At 42.0% G+C, this 19776-nt stretch overlaps 1 protein-coding gene across 3 annotated transcripts; it reads left to right on the top strand.

Annotated features, from left to right (window-relative positions):
* The first annotated feature begins 849 nt into the window (after nt 1-849).
* c20h10orf88 (chromosome 20 C10orf88 homolog) lies at nt 850-12623 on the top strand. 3 transcript variants are annotated; one of them, XM_078564805.1, is made up of 6 exons: nt 850-989; nt 2021-2216; nt 5192-5264; nt 5345-5551; nt 6893-7371; nt 10291-12623. In XM_078564805.1, exons 2-6 carry the CDS (start codon nt 2146-2148, stop codon nt 10517-10519), a joined length of 1059 nt encoding a protein of 352 aa, XP_078420931.1. In that variant the 5' UTR covers nt 850-989; nt 2021-2145; the 3' UTR covers nt 10520-12623. The 3 variants fall into 3 exon arrangements, with proteins under 3 accessions (XP_078420931.1, XP_078420930.1, XP_078420932.1); XM_078564804.1 differs by having other exon boundaries at nt 870-989; nt 2016-2216; XM_078564806.1 differs by having other exon boundaries at nt 875-995; nt 2016-2216.
* Nucleotides 12624-19776: the final 7153 nt, after the last annotated feature.

Here is a 19776-nt window from a genome sequence, read left to right as displayed (position 1 = left end):
TGCTTTAATGCTGATCTAAGAAATTATCCAAAAATACTCTGTGAACTCATCTTCTAGGCTACCAATGCCATCTGATTCTTCCATCTATATGTAGATTAAAATCACTCATAATTATTGTTGTAACTTTCTCACAAGGCCCCATTATGTCTTCCTGTATACGCTGTGCTACGGTGTATACTGTTAGGGGACCTATGAACCACTCCCACAAGTGTCTCCTTACCTTTGCTATTTCTTATCTATGCCCAAACTAATTCTGATTTTTTAAAGTGTATGTCTCTTAATTTATCGAGTCAACATGTTTGTGACTTCTTGTCAGAACTGGAAAAAAGTAGAGATGTAACAGGCTTACATAGGTACAAACCCAAAGAATTCTGACACACTGGGGAAAAACATGCAGAGCTATTGAATGCTGATATTACATCAGACAATAATATAAAAGCAAAATACTGCGGATGCTGGAAATCTGTCTGAAAAACAGAGTTAACATTTCGAGCCCGTATGACTCTTCAGACAGTCTTCTGTTTCTCTCTCCAAGGATGCTGTTAATCCTGCTGAGTTTTTCCAGCATTTTCTGTTTTTGTTACATCAGACATTGACTGGTCACTGAGTTGAGTTTATGCTGATACCAGGCAATGACTGGTCACTGAGTTGAGTTTATGCTGATACCAGGCAATGACTGGTTAGTGAGTTGAGTTTATGCTGATACCAGGCAATGACTGGTTAGTGAGTTGAGTTTATGCTGATACCAGGCAATGACTGGTTAGTGAATTGAGTTTATGCTGATACCAGGCAATGACTGGTCACTGAGTTGTTTCCACCGGGGATGAGTTGGGGATGGGACAACCTTCCTACTTAGTGCGGCTGCGCACTGGCTGTTTCCGGGTGGGGATGGAGCCGGTTGAGGTTAGAGCCGCTTGGCCTTGTGGCACGGGGCGGCTGCGGGCCACGATTATCGACTGGAACTCCGAGCGGGGAGAGGCTGGTGTCCGGTAAGGGTGAGCTCGGGGATTGGGGCCTGGCTTCGATGCGGCGATTCCCCGGCAGCCGCCGGCTCTCAGTCAGGCCCGGCCGCCGGTGGTTAGCGGGTGTCGGTGGGTGTGATTGTTGAAGCTGCTCCCAGCTGGTTGGACTGGCGTTAGTTTGGCGTTGCTGCTTTTGAGCGGCGTGTTAAGGGCTTTTCCCTCGCTGCCTAACATCTTATACAGTTAGGGGTCTGAAGGAGCTTAACTGTGGATTAAATTTATACATTAATGTCAATTATTTTTTAGATGCTGATTGACTATTTTTTGTAATTCTGGGTTTGACTTTTAGCGGCTGTTGCTATATCCAGCGGCTGTAAATTCATTTGGCAGCCAGTGCTGTCAGAGCAGTGATCCCACAAATACTGCAAAGTGCTTGCTGCATGTGTTAAAAATCATGCTGTGGTGCAGTGCTGCCCATGACATCGGCCACTTGTCACACGTGGTTAATTGGGAATCCAGTTTTCATTAATTGCATTTCTGACAATATCTTATAAATGGGCAATAGACATAACTGTTGTGATATCCATCCCCATCCAACTGCCTTTGTTATGTGTACTTTAACCTTTCTGTCACTTTTGATGATTGCCAAAAGTCTTTGTGATATGATGTGATGCTAAGTCTCTGCAAATGCTGTGACATTTGAGTGTTTGCCTGCACTTTCACTGTTGATGTCTGATGTTTAAATGTGGTGTTACATTGAGTCTCATGAAGGCGTCAGTCAACTTTTTTTTCTGAAACCCTGGGCCATATTTTCTCCAGAATTATTAGCTGTTTTATTGAATGTTGTTAATAATTGTAAAGGACATATTGTAATTATGCAATATTTGGTCTAAGCATCAAGAAAATCTCAAATTATATTAAAAATGCAAAGTCTGGCTTATTCAAAATGGGAGCAACATTTGTGACATGCCAAAAATAAAAGTACATTAAGATTTTGAAAAATGTCTTGCTTTAAATTAGAGATGACTTACTGTTTCCTTTGTTATGATTCAGTGCAGAACTTGTTACTTTGGAACGGCCTCAAACCAATACTTTGGAAACTCCATGTGTGCTGTATCTACAGTGCTCTTCTCAACACCCTGCTGACATAGCCTTTGTAGAAGTATTGAGTGAAGCAAGAACTATGGAGGTTTACACAGGAGAGTACTGTGGAACAAGCCAAGGCCAAAGAGTAGATAACCTACAAATAAATGGGTAATATATTGTTTTGGTCATTCATGGGATGTGGGTGTCGCTGGCTAGGCCAGCATTTATTGCCCATCCGTCATTGCCCTTGTTCAGAGGGCATTTAAGACTCAACCACATTGCTGTGGGTCTGACCAGGTAAGGACAGCAGATTTCCAGATGGGTTTTTACGATAATCGGCAATGGTTTCGTAATCATCATCAGACTTTTAATTCCAGATTTTTATTGGATTCAGATTTCACCATCTGCCATGATGGGATTTGAACCCAGGTCCCCAGAGCATTACCCTGGGCCTCTGAATGACTAGTCCAGAGACGACAACACTGCCTCCCCCATGAATAGGAATATCTTAATCTTGAATCAGCAGTGTGGCGATTAATAGTGTTTGTTACAAAGCAAATCCTGAGTGACAATGCCAGTTTTGATATTCATAACCTGTTGGGTTCTTGTGATATTTCTCAAAAGGCCTAATTTATTGCCTGTTTAAATTCTTTTTTGTTTAAAATAATCAAATTATGAATGGAATTGAAGTTAATTTTGTATTTGCAATTCTGCAAAAATTAATAATGGTTATTTTCATGAAAAAAAATGTTTAAAACCTCACATTGTGGCTTTTTGACATTACCTATCATTCACGCTACATAGGGCATATTAGCTAGAACAGTAATTCAGAGGCCTGGACTAATGATCTGGAGACAATCATTCAAATCCCAACATGACAAATGGGGGATTTAAATTCAATTAAATAAATCTGAAATAAAAAGCTAGTTTCATGAATGTGGCCATGAAAGTCCTTTTTAGGGATGGAAAATCCTAACAAGTTTGGTCTATATGTGACTCCAGACCCATTGCAGTGTCATTGAATCTTAATGTCCTCAGCAGATCCTCACTACCTACTTGAGGGCAATTAGGGATGAATGAGAAATGTTGGCCTGAACTGGGATGTACATGTCTCATAAATGAATTTTGGTAAAATAAGTCCACTTGAAGGTATGTGTAGCAGCATACAGTGCTTTATAAAACAGCTATTTGTTGCATGCAATGCAAATAACATGGTATTTAAATTGTACAATGCATATAATTACTTTGTTAGGCTAGGTTCTGATTTAAGAGGGGATACTGAGTAATATGTGCTAATAAGCATTAAGGCTAATGATTGATGCTTTTGCTGTGCCTCCAAAAAAGTGATCTCAGCACTGTTGGGTGAAGGCCTATTTAATGGTGACCATGTCCAAAGATCCTTGATTTTTATGGCTTTAACAATAAAATTTTCATCAATGACAGTACCTTCAATGTAGTAAAACAGCCCAAAATCTTCCAGCGTTCACAAAGATTAAAAAAATGGTTGACACCAAGTCAAAGGAGAGATGATTCAGACCATCATCAAAGAGCTGGGATTTGAACACAGTTGTTTCTTCAAGGCTTCCATGACTCTTCTGCTGAAATTGTGGCAGATAAATGGGTGGTGACCTTTTGCTGTAAGTACCGGACTCAGGCCTAGATTTACATCACTGAGACACGTAGCAGGGGTCGGGAAAATTCTGGCTCAGTCCACCTGCCTCGGAAGAAAGTGCTCTCAAAGGTGGTATCTAAATTGCTGGGAGCAGGTGCGGGCTGGAGTCAGCTCAGCTGATTGGGAAAGAGGTCGGAGACAGCCATAAAGGCTGTTGGGTGCTTGAGATGGGCTGTTAAAAGACATACATAATGAGGGTTTGCCTGAGAGCTCAGAAATCCATTACCCTTGTTGAAACACATGAGCCCCAGAGCAAACATTGCTTGATTGACAGCTCTGGCTCTCTGGTCTCTGCTGTCAATTTCACAATGTCTGTTTACACAAGGTTAAATTGTTTCAAGGGCTTGTGGTTTCTGTTCTTGATACTTTAGAGGGTCTGGATGATTGACACTTTCATTGCTGTGTGGAGAAAATACTTTTTTTTAATATAGTATAAAGTAATGAATGACTCTTTTCTAAAGCTTTTTTTTTACATATCCTACTGTTACAATTGGGTTCGTTGGTTCTATACAGTGTATGGTGGGTCAATGGGCATGGAAATGCCATAGCTTGGCACAAGGGGCAGGAGGGGCTATGGGAGGCGTTTTGGGGCCTTACCTTGGCATGGGGGCATGAGAAGGACCTTTTTGAATTCGCCTTTTAAAAGGTTCCCTCATGCAAACTGGGTTTCAAGGGCTGTGAACCATGACTCTTTAAAAACCTGGCCCGACTCCATGAAAATTGTGGAGGGGTTGGACATGCTTATCTCCGCAATGGAGCCAGGCAGGTCAGACTGCCGGATGTGGGCTTTGGACCCAAACCAGCTTGCACTTTTAAAGGCAGTCCTGAAAATCAGATAGCCCAGGAAGGGAAATCCTCGAATTGGGACCTGCCTACTACTTTTAAAAGCCTCCCAAGTCACCCTGATAGTGAAAATCCAGCTCTTAGTTCCAAACAGCAGCTTTTGCTATAGAATTCTGTCTCCACATAGAAGAACTAACACCAATTTGTATTTAAATAGCTCCTTGAATGTAATATAATATCCCAATGTGCTTCGCAAGAACATTATCAAACAAACTTTGACATAAGTTGCAATTATGGCAAATGAGTAAAAACTTAGTCAAAGACTTAGGTTTTAAGGAATGTCTTGAATGAGGAAAGAGAGGTAAAGAGACAGAGAAGTTGAGGGAGAGAATTCCAGAAATTAGGGCCTGGGTGGTGGAGTGATTAAAATTAGGGATGCTCAAGAGGCCAGAATTTTAGAAGTGCAGATATCTTGGAGGGTTTTGGGGCTGAAGGGGAATGCAGAGATAGGGAAGGGCAACACAATGGAAGGATTTGAAAACAAGGATGAGAGCCTGCTTCAGATATACCTCCTAATCGGGATCATTTTGGTTACATCTGCTGCCCTGGAAACCACTGACATTTTGAATGCATCGAGGTAATTGTGCTTTCTAAACACTAATATTTCTATTTTTATATTGTCTTTCAGTGAACAGGAACAGATCCTTTTGTTTAAGAAGTGTTTTAAATTGGATTTTCCTAGTTCATTCTGTGAACTAAAGGTAAGGTGTTGAGGTTTCCTTTTGCTTTTTACTGATTGCGTTTTACTTTTTGAATTTTCTGATGAATGTTCTGTTCTTAGCTGCTGTCTTTAGGTGGAAAAGAGAAAGTACGAATTGGTAAAATATTACTGGGCATAAAACATCCTTCAGTAAGGACCTCAAGAGGCTTTTCTCCATTAGGAAAAAACATTAACTTGGAACGAGTACAAACAATGATGGATTCAATGGGAGCAAAGCTGTCACCTGGAGCTCAGCAACTTTTTAACATGGTCCAGTTCCAACAGAAGGTGAGTTATGTATTGGTCAGAGTAATGAGTTGAATAAAAGTTTTTTTTTCCAAAAGGCAGCAGTAACTTTAAGATCATAGATATGGTTATTACAATGTTTATTTTTCAGTGTTAAAATATTTTTTAACATCTCTATAATTCATTCTTTGCTCTCCCCATTGCACATGTTTCTTTTATAAAGTGGAACAATTTGTTCATCTGGAGGAATTGTCTAATGAAAGTGCGGGGATAGATCAGGCCAAAATGAAGCGACTAGAATGTTCAAATGGAATAAAGTGCATGCTTCAGAACATATGCTTGTGTGGTCACTGTTTTTCAAGATGTATATTTTGTATTTTTATTGTATAGTTATACATTGTGAAAAGTTGAGAAGAAATGCACACTGCTTTGTCCCTACTCTGTATACAGATGTTAAGGAATGGTAGACATAATTCAGGCATTTGATGTGGTGGGGTGGTGGAAGTAAGCCCTGTGAACTAATTTGGAAATATATTCTTTGAACAGCATAATGTGCATGACTAACTACAGGAAAATACTTAAAAGTAATTCCAAAAATGAAAATTGATGCTGCATTTTCATGTTTCATAATTAGAATTATTATAAGCTCTGGAATTTCCTTCCTAACCCCCTCTGACCTCTTTCCTCCTTTCAGACACTCCCTAAAGTCTACCTCTTAGACCAATATTTTGGCTATTTGCCCTAATATCACCTTATGTAGTTTGGTATCTGATTTTTGCTTTATAATGCTCCTGTGAAACGTGCTGGGATATTTTATTATGTAAAAGGCACTATTTTTTTCATAAATCACCAATGTAAAGGTTAAAGCATGCAGAGCACAAAACAATTTAAGTATAGAGATATGATCAAGAAAAATGAGCATTCCACATGTTAGTTTTGGTGAATGATTCCCCATGACAGATTTCCACTTTGTTCTTCACAGTGTAAATCTACTTTCAAGCAGCTGCATTGAGAGCTTGGTAACTTGTATTTTTTGACCAGATTAATTCAGTGATTAATACTAAGGATGGTACAGTAGGTTGCCTGTGATTGTACTCCAGTAATGAAGGCTGTATCTTGAGTTGTGATGGAGAAAGCTGGAGGGAAATTAGAATCCTTGTCCTTTGATTGGCAAAGGCTGCATTTAACTAATGAATACAACCTTAAGGTTCTTGGTGTGATTCCTAGTCTATGCTGAGGTACCTGATCTCAACCTGGGTGGCTACAGTTGGCCTCGATACTTCTGCATGGGGGAAATGTGCAGCTCTGCTTATGATGGATTTTGTAGGTAATCGGTAACAATAATAGAGATTGTTATAACCTTATTGATATTTCTCCATGTAGAATCAGGCAGCAATAGGAGGAGTGTTCCAGGGTATCTTTGGAGTAAGTGATTTAACAGAAGTTGGAAAAGTAACAAGTTCACCACAGACTGAAGAAGGACTGACCTCTTCCCATGTATTTAGCAAAACTAACCCAATGTCCATTTCAAAACTGAAAGAAACAAAGGATCCTGGAGGGATAAGCACGGTTAACGCTGAATCTACACGAACAAGAGATGGTTCCGTCTCACCCACTGTAACAAACAATAAAAAGAAAACTTCGGATTCTGAAGACAACACACAAGATGTAGATCAGCAAGAGTTTGCTAGAGGAGATTTGAAAGGACTTGTGTCAACATTTCTGTGCAAACAAAGCAATGGAGAGCAAAATGCCTTTAGTTCTGAAATGCTTCCTCTCCTTCAGGACCTTTGTAGCCAGGTGAATGAACTTCGTATGGGAGAAAAGGTTAAAAATACTGCAGCAGCAGAGGACTGTGGCAGGTATGAATTTTGGCAATGTGTTACACAGCAGTGAAACTTGTTTCTATGTATAGTTTCTATAGAAAATTTTCTGGCAAATTCTATTGAAAATTGTTTTCAGTTTAGCTCTTATTCTCTCCTTCACCTGATAGAAACTAGGAAAAGTATAGCAGTCTTGAACTAGCCTGGGCATGGTCACTGTTGGTCACTATATAGCATCTGTGGAATGTAGACTTGGTGGTTTAACTTTTTTTTTAAGAGTCCACCAAATAAACTAAATTAACAAAATCATGGACAAAACAAATACAGCCCTTAAATTAGGGAACTGTAAAACCAAAGACAAATTTTAAAGAAAACTTACAAATATCAAATCAAAATGTGATTATCAGGGTCGATAAAGCAACCCAGTCCCTGCGGTGCCCACCGGGCATGAAAGGCCTCGACAGTGCCTGCAGACACCGTGTGCTCCCTCTCCAGGGACACCTGGCCGCGAACATAGCTGCGGAAGAGGGGCAGACAGTCGGGTCAGACGAACCCCTTGATCGCCTGCTGCCTGGACCTGTTAATGGCTAACTTGGCCAGGCCCAGGAACAGGTTCACGAGGAGATCCTCCTCCTCCCTCCTGGCCCCCCTCTGCACTGGGTGACTTGGTGGTTTATGGTTCAGCTATTGCAGATTTTCATAATGACTTAATACCATGCACCTGCCATATGGAATAAAAAAAAAACACAGGATGACATCAATTACTAGCGCCCAGAATTTGCTTTGGAAATGATAGCAAAATTGTCAGCATTTGTCTTTTGGAATCTGCACATGCACAGTTAGAAGTAGAAACCCAAAAGTTTCTATGCTTCTCCACAAGGTACGCTGGTGAAGTTCCCTCCCAACTGATGGAAATACTTAGTCGCAGTGTAAAACCCTTGGAAACATTATACCTTGTTGAATGAGTTGTAACCGGGTTTTTAACAGTGCACTTCATAATTATGGCTAAGCAGCCTCACTGACCCTGAAATACTGATTTTTGTGGAATGTCAAATTTCTCTGTTATAGAAGTAATTCACATTTTTAAAAATATACATTTTTAAAAAAGGTTTTGATATTTCAGCTTCCACTTTAATTCCATGGGAAAAGTTTCCCCCCCCGTTAGGGGTTGGGGGGGTTGCTGTGCGGGAGGCGGGCGGGGATGGGCGCGAACCCAATCGGCGCCCGATCAGGTGCGCGCTGCCATTTTACATAGGCGGGCCAATTGAGGCCCGCCCAACGTGACACACACCCGGAAGCGGTGTGCGCTCCCTGTGTGGGCGGGGGTGGGGTGGGGGTTCCCTGAGTCGGCGCCTGCGCTCTTTCACACATATGCATGAAAGAGTGCAGAAATCTTCCTGAGGCACCTCTGGAATATTTAATAAAGTTGAAAAAAATTTTAAGGACATGTCCCCTCATGTGAAACTGTCACATGAGCTGGGACATGTCCATTAACTTTTTCAAAAATTTTTATTTCAATAATAAACCCTTCATAAAACCTCATCCCGCCCGTGGATGAGGTTTCATGAGATTTGCGAAGGCCGCCTGGGTTCTTCGCTTGCCCCCCTAGCCTTAAGGTTGGACGGGCAGCATCCTTAACAACTTTAATTACTTTGTTAATGGCCTTAATGGGCCTTTGACAGTTTGGGCGTGCAGCCAATGCGGCTGCGTGCCCGCCGAATTGACAATCTAAATGGCGCGCAGTGATGTCGGAACGCCCGCCCAACGTCACCACACGTCATTTTACGCATCGGTGAGCGGACCCTGCCCCCGCTTGCCGACAGGAAAGTTCTCCCCCCGTGTGTATGTCCCAATCATTTATTTTGATTGGAAAAAAAACTAAAAGTGAAGGGATTCACTGGTTCTTACTTTCTGAAATAAACACAAAATGCTGGAAAATACATAGCAGGCCTGGCATTATCTGTGGAGAGAGAAACAGTTAACATTTCAGGTCATGATCTATCGTCAGAGCCAGGCCATTCAGAAAAGAAGTTAGGAAACACTTCTTCACGCAAACAGTATTAGAAATTTGGAAAATTCTCCCACACGAAGCAGTAGTTGCTAGCTCAACCAATAATTTTAACTGAGATCGATAGATTTTTGCTAGTCAAGGATATGAGGGTAATGGAGACAATGTGGGTGGATGGAGTTAGGATTCAGATCAGCTGTGATCTCATTGAATGGTGGAACTGCCTCAAGGGGCTGAATAGCCTACTCCTGTTCCTTAGTTCTGTTTGGATTTAGACTTTTTTTCTTTGAATTGATGAATGGAACTAATTGGAGAGGAATCTCGGACAATGTGACTGCATTAAATCTTCAACCAGACCTGGGACATGATCAGTGATAGTGGTGATTGTGTCTCCAATGTACTACTGCGCCAACAATAGTTTCAACAAAAACTAAAAATCCATCTTGGGAAGTTAAGGGGAAGAAATAAATGGTTTAGAAAGCAATGTAAATAATTCAGAGAAGAGAAGCTTTGGAGCAGGGTGTAGGGAAGAATAAATGATTTTACTTCATTTTATTGAGGTGATAAATTGCTGCAGTATTTTTACTATATTGTTGGAGAGGGTAAGCTGCTGTTTCATTGTCGGGTTCTGCAGCACCACAATATCTGAAACTATATTCCGGGTCCTGAACTGCCCTTGAGCAATGCTATGGATGGGCTACTTATGTACAAACAAAAGAGCATCAAAGACCAATAGTTTATGATTAAACCAGTTGTGTATCTACTGTTCATAAGTACTGCAGTACTTTGTGGTGATTTTCCATGAACTGTTGATCCACAACATATATCTTACAAATCTTTGATTTTGATGAACCATAGATAGTTCTGGAAGTAAATCTTTTGGGTATAGTTTTTTAAAGTACATTTTGAGAACCTGCTGCTTGTTTTCATGTTGCTGAATTTCTTCACAGGCATTATCAACAGAATTTTTGTTCCGAGTTGGAAAAGCATATTGCTGAACACATGGAATCTATAGAAAAGAGATTGAAGGATTATATTGATTGTCGAATAAACATGCTGCAAGTTGACCTTGATGAGAAGTTTGTTTCACTCACCAACCTGCTTGAAAACATTGCTTTGAACAGAACTGTAACCAAAAGCTATGAACGTGACACCATCTTAACAAATGGGGAGCTTTAACTGATTTTTCTTCGTATCCTTCGAACAGCTACTGTGAACCGGTTTTCCTGAATGTAGCGTTTAGTACAAGGGTATCCAAATTATGACCCTGGCCATATGGAGTGGAAGTTCCGGCCCATTAAGTTTGTTGATGTGTGTTTTTCCATGAACCACGTATACAGCAAGTGATCCGTGGCCATGTAGTCCAGGCAACTCGGTCTTACCTGTGCTTATTATCACATACTATTTTACCATTGAGGTTTGTTGGCAGTAGATTTGGAGGCAGCTGATCCATGATATGTTGCCACATTAATAGATGAATCATAAATCAGGAAACCAAGATCTGTCAAAAATTGGCAACTTGAGATAGATGCAAGTCAATGGGAACTTAAAACCATATATGTGGCCCGTGAATGTCTGTGGAATGCACTTGACTGGCCCACAGAAAAAGCTTGGACATTCCCAATCTACCAAATGCATCACCAGAAAATAAAAGTGAAAACGGAACATTGCAGTTATAATTTGATTCCATTCTATAATTTTTTTGACTAGTGGCATTTTTTGGGCTTAACGTGCTCTCTATTTAAAAGAAATTATTTGTAACAAATACAAAATGACTACAAATCAAAATGTTCTCAAAATAATATTGTGACTTTGAGACAATGTGTTGGATATTTTTAATGTCCTATTAATTGTTGTTACTAAGCCCCTGAAGAGTTAAGAAGTAAAGGGCCCTGAAAATGATTTTTGGCCCCTCCGCCTCTTTTTTTTGGACACTTGCAGCAGAAATTTAAAACTCCCAAGACAAGTGTAATTTAGCACACCTCCTTAAAATTATAAACTTTTGCTACCTAACCGCTTTCAAGCATTCACTTCTACTGTTTTGGGAAGACTTGTCAATAACTGCCATTAATCGACAATCTAAAAGTTAATGTGATTAAGTACATATTGAACTTTAGGAAATGAATTGTATCCTATTGGCATTCATACTAAGGTAGCAGCGTGTAACGTTACAGTTGCACACTGCATTGACTTCGGTATTAACTTCATAATTTTGTGGACCTGCCTCGAGGTAGAATTGCATCATGGTATCACTAGCAGGAAAGGTGTGTGGGTTTCTTTGGGTATGCTGCTTAAACAGAGAAATCTTGCTTTCAACCCATTTCCCAATACTTTAAGTTCTCTTGTCTGGTTGGCTTGCCATTTGAGGAGTTGAAATGTATTGCTAGTGCATGAATGGGTAATTATAATGGTTACATAGCAAGTAATGCATAAACTACACTGTCAGCTGAGCAAATACAAGTTAATGGGAGCTTGGTCAGATGAAATGTAAAGTGAGCAACTGAAACGGGAATGTATACATTGGTGTAATTGCCTACAAGCTTAACCAAATATTAAACTGTTTCCTTCAAAGTTTGTTCAATGTATTGACCCTCTAATTCTAGATGAAACGGTAAACTGCATTTGGAAGAGATTTTTATAACTGTAATTAGGACAGTTTCTTGCAAGTAATGTGAACATTGAATTTGGTGACTGTGCCAAGTTGGAAGTTATATAAACCATAATATGTTTGTACAAGCTAATGAAAGAGATTCAGTCTGAATTTAAAAGTCTGAAATTAAGTTTTTTATGAAACTTAAATTATAACATTGTGTTCAAACTGTTGTATGATTAATTTGTTTTATCCTGACTATGCTGAAGACTGAAGATGCAGTAAAAGCACAAGAGAAAAAAATGTGGCTCATTAGATTATCTGTTTAAGGGTGAACTTTTGTATTTAGAATGTGAATACAGTATCCTAAAGAACCAGAAAGTCATTCTGAAAGTAATAAACTTGTTTTTGTGACAGAAATATTCTTTAAACTTAAACTCCTGCTCTGTAATTATATATTTAATGTCTTCCTCTTTGTTCATTTTTCTCCCAGTATAATTTGCAGAAAATATTTATTAACACCAAAATTGTAAGCAAACTAGCATATTTTCAAATTATTGGTCAGTAGATTGTCAGATATTAACCAGTAGACTGATAACTGATCTTGATATTGTAAGGCTTGTGCTGGATATAGGATTTTGAATTTGCAGTCAATGGTATAAAACACTATTAAAAATTTCAGTGCTTAAAACACTGTTTGGTGTTCATTATGCAAGTACCATCTTTGAAGCATATATAATTTTTACATGGCAAAACAGAGTAGATGTGGCTAGAATGTTTCTCCTGGCTGGTGAGTCTAGAACACAGTCTCAGAATAACAGGCAGGTCATTTAAGACTCAGATGAGGAGGGATTTCTTCACTCAAAGGGAGGTGAATCTTTGGAATTCTACCCCAGAGGGCTATGGAAGCTCAATCATTGAGCATGTTCAAGACAGAAATCGATAGATTTGTGACTTCTAATGACATCAAGGGATACGGGGATAATGGGGAAAAATGGCGCAAGAGGTTGATGACCAACCACGAGCAGACTCCACAGTCGAGCCTGTTCCTATATTACGCAGAAATTGTAAATACATACCTTGAAATTTTCAGACAGTTGAAAATATTTAAGTTGGACAACACACCAGTGTCCCCTGATATTGGTATTCTTGCGATTGTCCTGATGCATGATATTCCTGTGAAATACACAAATCTGCCAATAGACTATTTGCAATGATAGGAATTTTACACTATGTAATAGAGAATGTATTAACCTGCTCCAAAGTTGCAATAAAACTTAATCTAATCTGTCTCTTTATGACCAGCAATTCTAATCCTTAGTGCTCAAAAATATGTAATCATATGTATCACCTTAAAAATCTCACTTACCATAGCATAGCTAAAGAGACCAGTATTTCATCATGTAATGCAGAGTGTATTCTGGGACCTTTAAAGACACAAAGTCTTAATTATTTAATAAACATCGTGTCAGCCCACCCTTAGGTGAGTTAAGAACTTAGAAGTTCAGCTAGTGGTGGAAACACATCAAGTCGGGCATAGCAATAAAGGGGAGAAGTGATGTTAATCTTTTCAGACAGAACCGTTCGTCAGAAATAAAATATATTACAAAGTGCTAAAGTGCTGTAACCTGCAAGGCTACAGGCCAGGTGCTGGAAGGAGGGATAAAAGTGGACAGCTAGTTTTTTCTTTTTTCTTTTTCAGCCGGAATAGAAACGATGGGCTGAATGGTCTTTCTGTGCTGTAACCTTTCTAGTTTCTATGTATAGCTTGTAAGAAGCAGAGCGAAGAAAAGAGGAAAAACTTAAAAACAAGAGAAACAATAAGCTGTAAAGTGATCAGGTGGAGAACTGGAGCCACTTGATTGACTGAACTGATAATATTGTAGGACAATGGGAGGCGTGATGAAAAAAATAAGACATACAACAGCCAAAGAATGTGTGAATAGTGAAGTTGGAGAGATGGAGCATGAAAATCTGACAGGCTTCAGTGCCCAGGTGGAAAGAATATGGAAGTCAGTACCAGGGATGCAGTCCCCCCCTACCAATGGTGGTGTAATGGGGAATCCCATCCCAAGAAAGTTATCACTTAGTTTTTCTTCTGCCAGACTCCTGAGCTATTGGAGGCTGCTCCACTTGCCAAATGGTTTCAGCATTTTCAGATTTATAGCAAATTTTGTATGCAGTATTTTGTATTTCCATTACACTCTGTTAGTTTGTGTTTCTCAAGATTTCTTTTGTTCATTATTTTTGAAATGTGGTTGCTAGACCTACTGCTTTACACAAGTATGCTTTATTGTTTCTGTATTTGTTAGAGATAATTTATTCAACAAATTAATCGTGAGCTTTTAATAGGTGGATGTATGCCTTTTTATCCTGGTTTGATTTGAGGAGAGGCGAGTTGAGTATAATCTGGGAGGTAGGATGGGGAAGTGGCAATGGAGTAGAAGACCAGCTACGATCTTATTGAATGGTGGGGCAGACTCAAGAAGCCATATGGCCTACTCCTGTTCTTATTTCTCATGTTCTAGTTCTCCTTATGTACCAGAATCTGTATATGTATAAGGTTCTATACATTTTTGTAATTTTCTAATTGTCAATTGACTGCAGGATTTAGAACTGCAGTCCCCCCAACCCACCCCTTACTAGGTTAGTTAACAATCATATGATTGTAGCAACTTATTAAAAGTTGCGTAACAAAAGAGAGAACTGGACCTGCAGTTTTAAAAAGCTTTCATTAAACCATAATAATGCAACAAGCAATTGGGAAGACAAATGGTATGTTAACCTTCATCGCAAGGGGATTTGATACGGGAGTAAAGATGCTGCAATTGTATAGAGCCTTGGTGAGACCGCATCTGGAGTATTGTGTACAGCTTTGGTCTCCTGATCTAAGGAAGGATGTACTTGCTATAGAGGGAGTGCAATAGAAGTTCAGCAGACCAGTCCCAAGGATGGCGGGATTGTCTTAAGAGGAGAGATTGAGGAAACTGGGCCTGTATTCTCTATAGAATTTTGAAGAATGAGAGGTGATCTCATTGAAACTTACACAATCCTTACAAGGCATGACAGAGTAGATGTGGATAGAATGTTTCTCCTGGCTACTGAGTCTAGAACACAGTCTCAGAATAACGGGCAGATCATTTAAGACTGAGGTGAGGAGGGATTTCTTCACTCCAGAGGATGGTGAATCTTTGTAATTTTACCCCAGAGGGCTGTGGAAGCTCAATCATTGAGCATGTTCAAGACAGAAATCGATAGACTTGTGACTTCTAATGACATCAAGGGATATAGGGATAATGGGGAAAAATGACGCAAGAGGTAGATGACCAGCTATGATCTGTTTGAATGGTGGAGCAGGCTAGACAGTCGAATGGCCTACACCTGTTCCTATTTCCTATGTTCCTATATCACACAGCAATTGTAAATACATACCGTGAAATTCTCATACAGTTGAAAATATTTAAGTTGGACAGCACACCAATGTCCCCTGATATTGGTATTCTTGCGATTTTCCTGATGAGTGCAAGACAAAATGTTTAACAAAACATCTTTTAGCAATACTCAAGTTCTGTACTATCAAACGACTATTTAACCATAACAACATCATTTGTGCTGGGTATGACCCCAACCAGGGGCAGCATCTCAGCAATCCTAGTAATCTGTTTGAGCATAGATTGCTGGACTTCTGTGAGATCCCACAAGTCCCTTTGAGTACTGTTATCCACAGCTATGATAGCAACAATTTGGGCCCCACTAGTGTTGGGTGTACTAGTGCTCCAATGGAGTTGGCCACCACCTCATTGCTGGAAAGGCTGGACTCCAAGCTCTGCTCAAAGTCTCTACCAGATTGGAACCAGACTCCCCTATGCTCCTTGACAGTGACATGAGGCTCTATGGCAGTCCTTCCAATGTCCCAAGCATTTTGGTGTGAACACTCATTAACTTTCTCCTGTGCAGTACTTCACTGAGGTTGTTGTCTGAGCTCTGCAGCAGAACTCATCTGTGACCTCACCCTTCCGGGAACTGGCACATGCACTATTCCTACCCCTTGGCCTGGCTGAGCCCACTCAAGCCCGGTGACTTGGCACATCAGATTCTGCTTCTATGCTACTTTCTAAGGTATGTGTAGTGCCGGTATCCGAGCTGGTGGCTGCCAGTGTCGGATCAAGTGACGGTGCTTCTTCCTCAGAGTCTGCTGCTCCTCTTGCATCTTTAGCCTCAGGAACCACTGGCTGTCCAGATGGAAGGTTGTTGGGTACCTGAAAGCTTCAATGCACAAGGGGAAGGTTGGGGATAGGCAAAAAACATAGTAACACCCATCTGCAGCTTATACTTCATACAAAATTGTGAGATGGCAATAAAGTGAGATTTCAGAACCTGAATAAGGCTTTTATATTGTCATCCTGATGGTTTCAGCATCTTTGGTTGCCGTTGCCCCAGTGATTGATGCCAATAGAGGTGAGAATCATCTCTCCCAAGCGGCCGAGACCATGCAGCTTTGCTGTCCTCCGCCAGTTCCCTGCTGCTCCCTCCTGCATATAAGCACTAACCATGCTGTTCATTGGCTTCTTGCATTAGTAGAGGGACCAAAATGGTAACTAGCTAGCATTAATCAGCTTAAAGCTATTCTGCATCTCTTAAAGGGGAGGTGCATTGTGGCTGAAGAAGATGTTGGCAGTCGTGCAAGAAGGAAAATCTGACTTGGGAAGCAGTGGTATGTTATGGCTCGAAGATTTTTGGATACTGCACCGGAGGCCTCAGTGGAGGAAGCGGAAAGAGGAGGGGGTGTAATGACCTGCAGGGACCCAAGAGGCTGTCCAGGCACATGCACAAAAGGCAGTGAGAGCAGATAGCCATGGACATCAATGACAAGGGTTGAGCCCCTAGAATGTGGATGCAAAGAAGTTCAATGACCTCATGTGAGTGGTCAACTTCTTACCGTCACTCACCTGTGGCCTGGGTCCCTTGGTGATCCTGGGCCTCGGGTGGGTGGATTGCCAGCAGCAGGTAACGCTCCCACGGCTGAGCAATACACAGCTGCCGGCCTCTGATTGGCTGGCAACTCTCAGTGGATCCTTGATCCCCAGGAATGCCCATTGCGGCCCAATTAAGCGCCTGATTGGCACTTGGAGGGGTTGGAGTATGCAGTTGGAGAGGGCATGGGGGTGTGAGGTTGTGGGGTGTGGGGGTGTGTGGTTGGAGAGGGTGTGGGGGTGCACAATTAGAGAGGGGGCGGGGGTGTGCAGTTGGAGAGGATGTGGGGGTGCACGGTTGGACAGGGGTTGGGGGTGTGTGTGGTTGAAGAGGGGTGGGGGTGTGCTGTTGGAGAGGGGTTGGGGGTCTGCGGTTGGAGAGGGGGTGGGGGTATGCGGTTGGAGATGGGGTGGAGGTGTGTGCGGTTGGAGAGTGGGTGGGGTTGCACGGTTGGAAGGGGGCGGGGTTGTGCAGTTGAAGAGGGGTGGGGGTGTGCTGTTGGAGAGGAGGTGGGGGTCTGTGGTTGGAGAGGGGGTGGGGGTGTTTGTGGTTGGAGAGGGGGTGGGGGTGTTTGCGGTTGGAGAGGGGTGTGGGGGTCTGCGGTTGGAGAGGGGGTGGGGATGTGTGCGGTTGGAGAGGGGATGGGGGTCTGTGGTTGGAGATGGGGTGGGGGTGTGTGTGGTTGGAGAGGGGGTGGGGGTGTTTGCGGTTGGAGAGGGGGGTGGGGGTCTGCGGTTGGAGAGGGGGTGGGGATGTGTGCGGTTGGAGAGGGGGTGGGGGTCTGTGGTTGGAGATGGGGTGGGGGTGTGTGTAGTTGGAGAGGGGGTGGGGGTCTGTGGTTGGAGAGGGGGGTGGGGGTGTGTGTGGTTGGAGAGGGGGTGGGGGTCTGTGGTTGGAAATGGGGTGAGGGTGTGTGTGGTTGGAGAGGGGGTGGGGTTGCGTGGTTGTAAGGGGGTGGGTGTGTGTGTGGTTGGAGAGGGGGAGTGTGTGGTTGGAGAGGGGGTGGGGGTGTGTGCGGTTGGAGAGGGGGTGGGGGTGTGCGCGGTTGGAGAGGGGTTGGGGGTATGTGTGGTTGGAGATAGGGTGGGGGTGTGTGTGGTTGGAGATTGTTGGGGGTGTGCTGTTGTGGGGGTGTGGGTGTGCAAGGTTGGAGGGGGGTTGGGGTTGTTTGATCAAAAATCCTTCCCAAAGGGGGCAGTTTTCAAGGTTGGTCAAATATGGCCTTTAAAGAGAACTAGAAGCTGTTGAGGAAAAACTCTCCTATACGAAAGAGAAAACCCATCTCTTGGACACAGCTTTTGCTTAGGTCAGATAAGGGAGTTCCAAATCAGAGCAAATAATGAGCCATCAATTGCAGAAAAATAGATTGATTTAAGATGTAATTAGGAACATAGGCGGGAGGCTTAGTATAAAAAGGGCTTAGCACTGAATCATCAAAGTGTCTGACAGCCAAAACCATCGGCAGCAGATGATTTGAGCTCTAACGGCAGTGTCTATAGCCTGAATATTAACAGGGTTCATTGTGTTGGTGGTGAGTAGAAGTGGGTTTGGGGCATGGGGTGCAGTGGGGCAGACTTGTAAACTGGTAGGCTCTCTACCTGGAAGTCAGCTTGATTGATGGGCTTGGCTTCCAGTTGGGTGGGAGCAGACAGTAGGAGCAGCTTGGTTCAACACCCAATCACAAGGAGGTGGGTATGGGGGTTGTGAGGGTTGGGGGTCATGGGGACATCCAATGCCTGATCTCAGGGCTCTTTGTATGGGGGGGTGATGGCTCTGATGTGACAGAGTTTGAGGGACTGGGGTGGGGGGAGGCACTCCTCCTCCTCCTGGCCAAAAACAGTGCTGTCTCCCAAAGCTGTCCTTGTCTCCTGAGACCTGGGAAATCTGGCCAGCCAATGTTAACGATGCAGAACAGGTTAAATGCGAGGCTGCCGGTCTCATTAAAATATTTAAACTGTTAACCAACCTCCTAGGAGTGGGTTAGCTGTCCGGCCCTTGTCATACCTCTGTTAAAGAAGTGGGCAGGTTTCAGCGGGTTGGGGTTGGGTTTTCGATTTTTAAAATTTTAATGCCTGACCTGACCCCCCAACTTGTTTTGGGGGATTAAAATTCACCCCTATAACTTTCGACATATATGTCAGTCAAGCAGTGCAATGGAGTAAAAGGTAAGAGGGTTCTGTTTGAATGTTTTTACAATTATCATCATGGGGAATGGAAGAACAGCTGCTTTTCACCTGCAGAGCCAATCCTTTGGCCCAGCAGGTGAATCCTATTTGGACTTTTCAGAGAGTGAGAAGCTGCTGGGAAAAAATGTTCAATATGAGGAGACCAGATTCTTTGACAGCAATTACTCATTTTATGTTAAAGAAAGACCCTAATTGTTCTTGATCAATCAGCAGTATTATTTGTCAGTACAAGGTAACACCTCAAGTTATAGTAGAGACCTGTATTTAACCATTGTTTCAAAAAAGGACCACATAGACACTCAGACTGACAGCTCTCCTGCATATGCAACGACACTGAGAAGGAGCAGTTCCCTTTGAAACTAAATACATAGAGAAGGAATTTCTCCTTTCTTTAAAACAAAAAATGTTTTCCTGCTGGAAGGATGATGTATAATTTGCAGAAACTCCATCACTCTGTAACTGTAGTGTTGCTCAACTAAAGTGTCTCTCAGTGTCATGACACATGAGGGAGCCAGAGACTACAATTTCAGTTTGATAAAGTTATTATTGTGCATAAATCTCAGCTCTTCGATTTAAGATTTCTGTGTAGGATAAAAGTAAAATATCTATTAATGCTAGTTTTCCAAAAGAATTTCTATTAGTGAAAACAAATACTGGAGATGCAATTCCTCTGCTAATTTTAGTAA

Source organism: Cetorhinus maximus, chromosome 20, assembly GCF_964194155.1.
Source record: "Cetorhinus maximus chromosome 20, sCetMax3.hap1.1, whole genome shotgun sequence".
NCBI lineage: Eukaryota > Metazoa > Chordata > Chondrichthyes > Lamniformes > Cetorhinidae > Cetorhinus > Cetorhinus maximus.
Note: the sequence above shows the minus strand (reverse complement) of the source record. Positions and strands in the feature narration are given on the sequence as shown.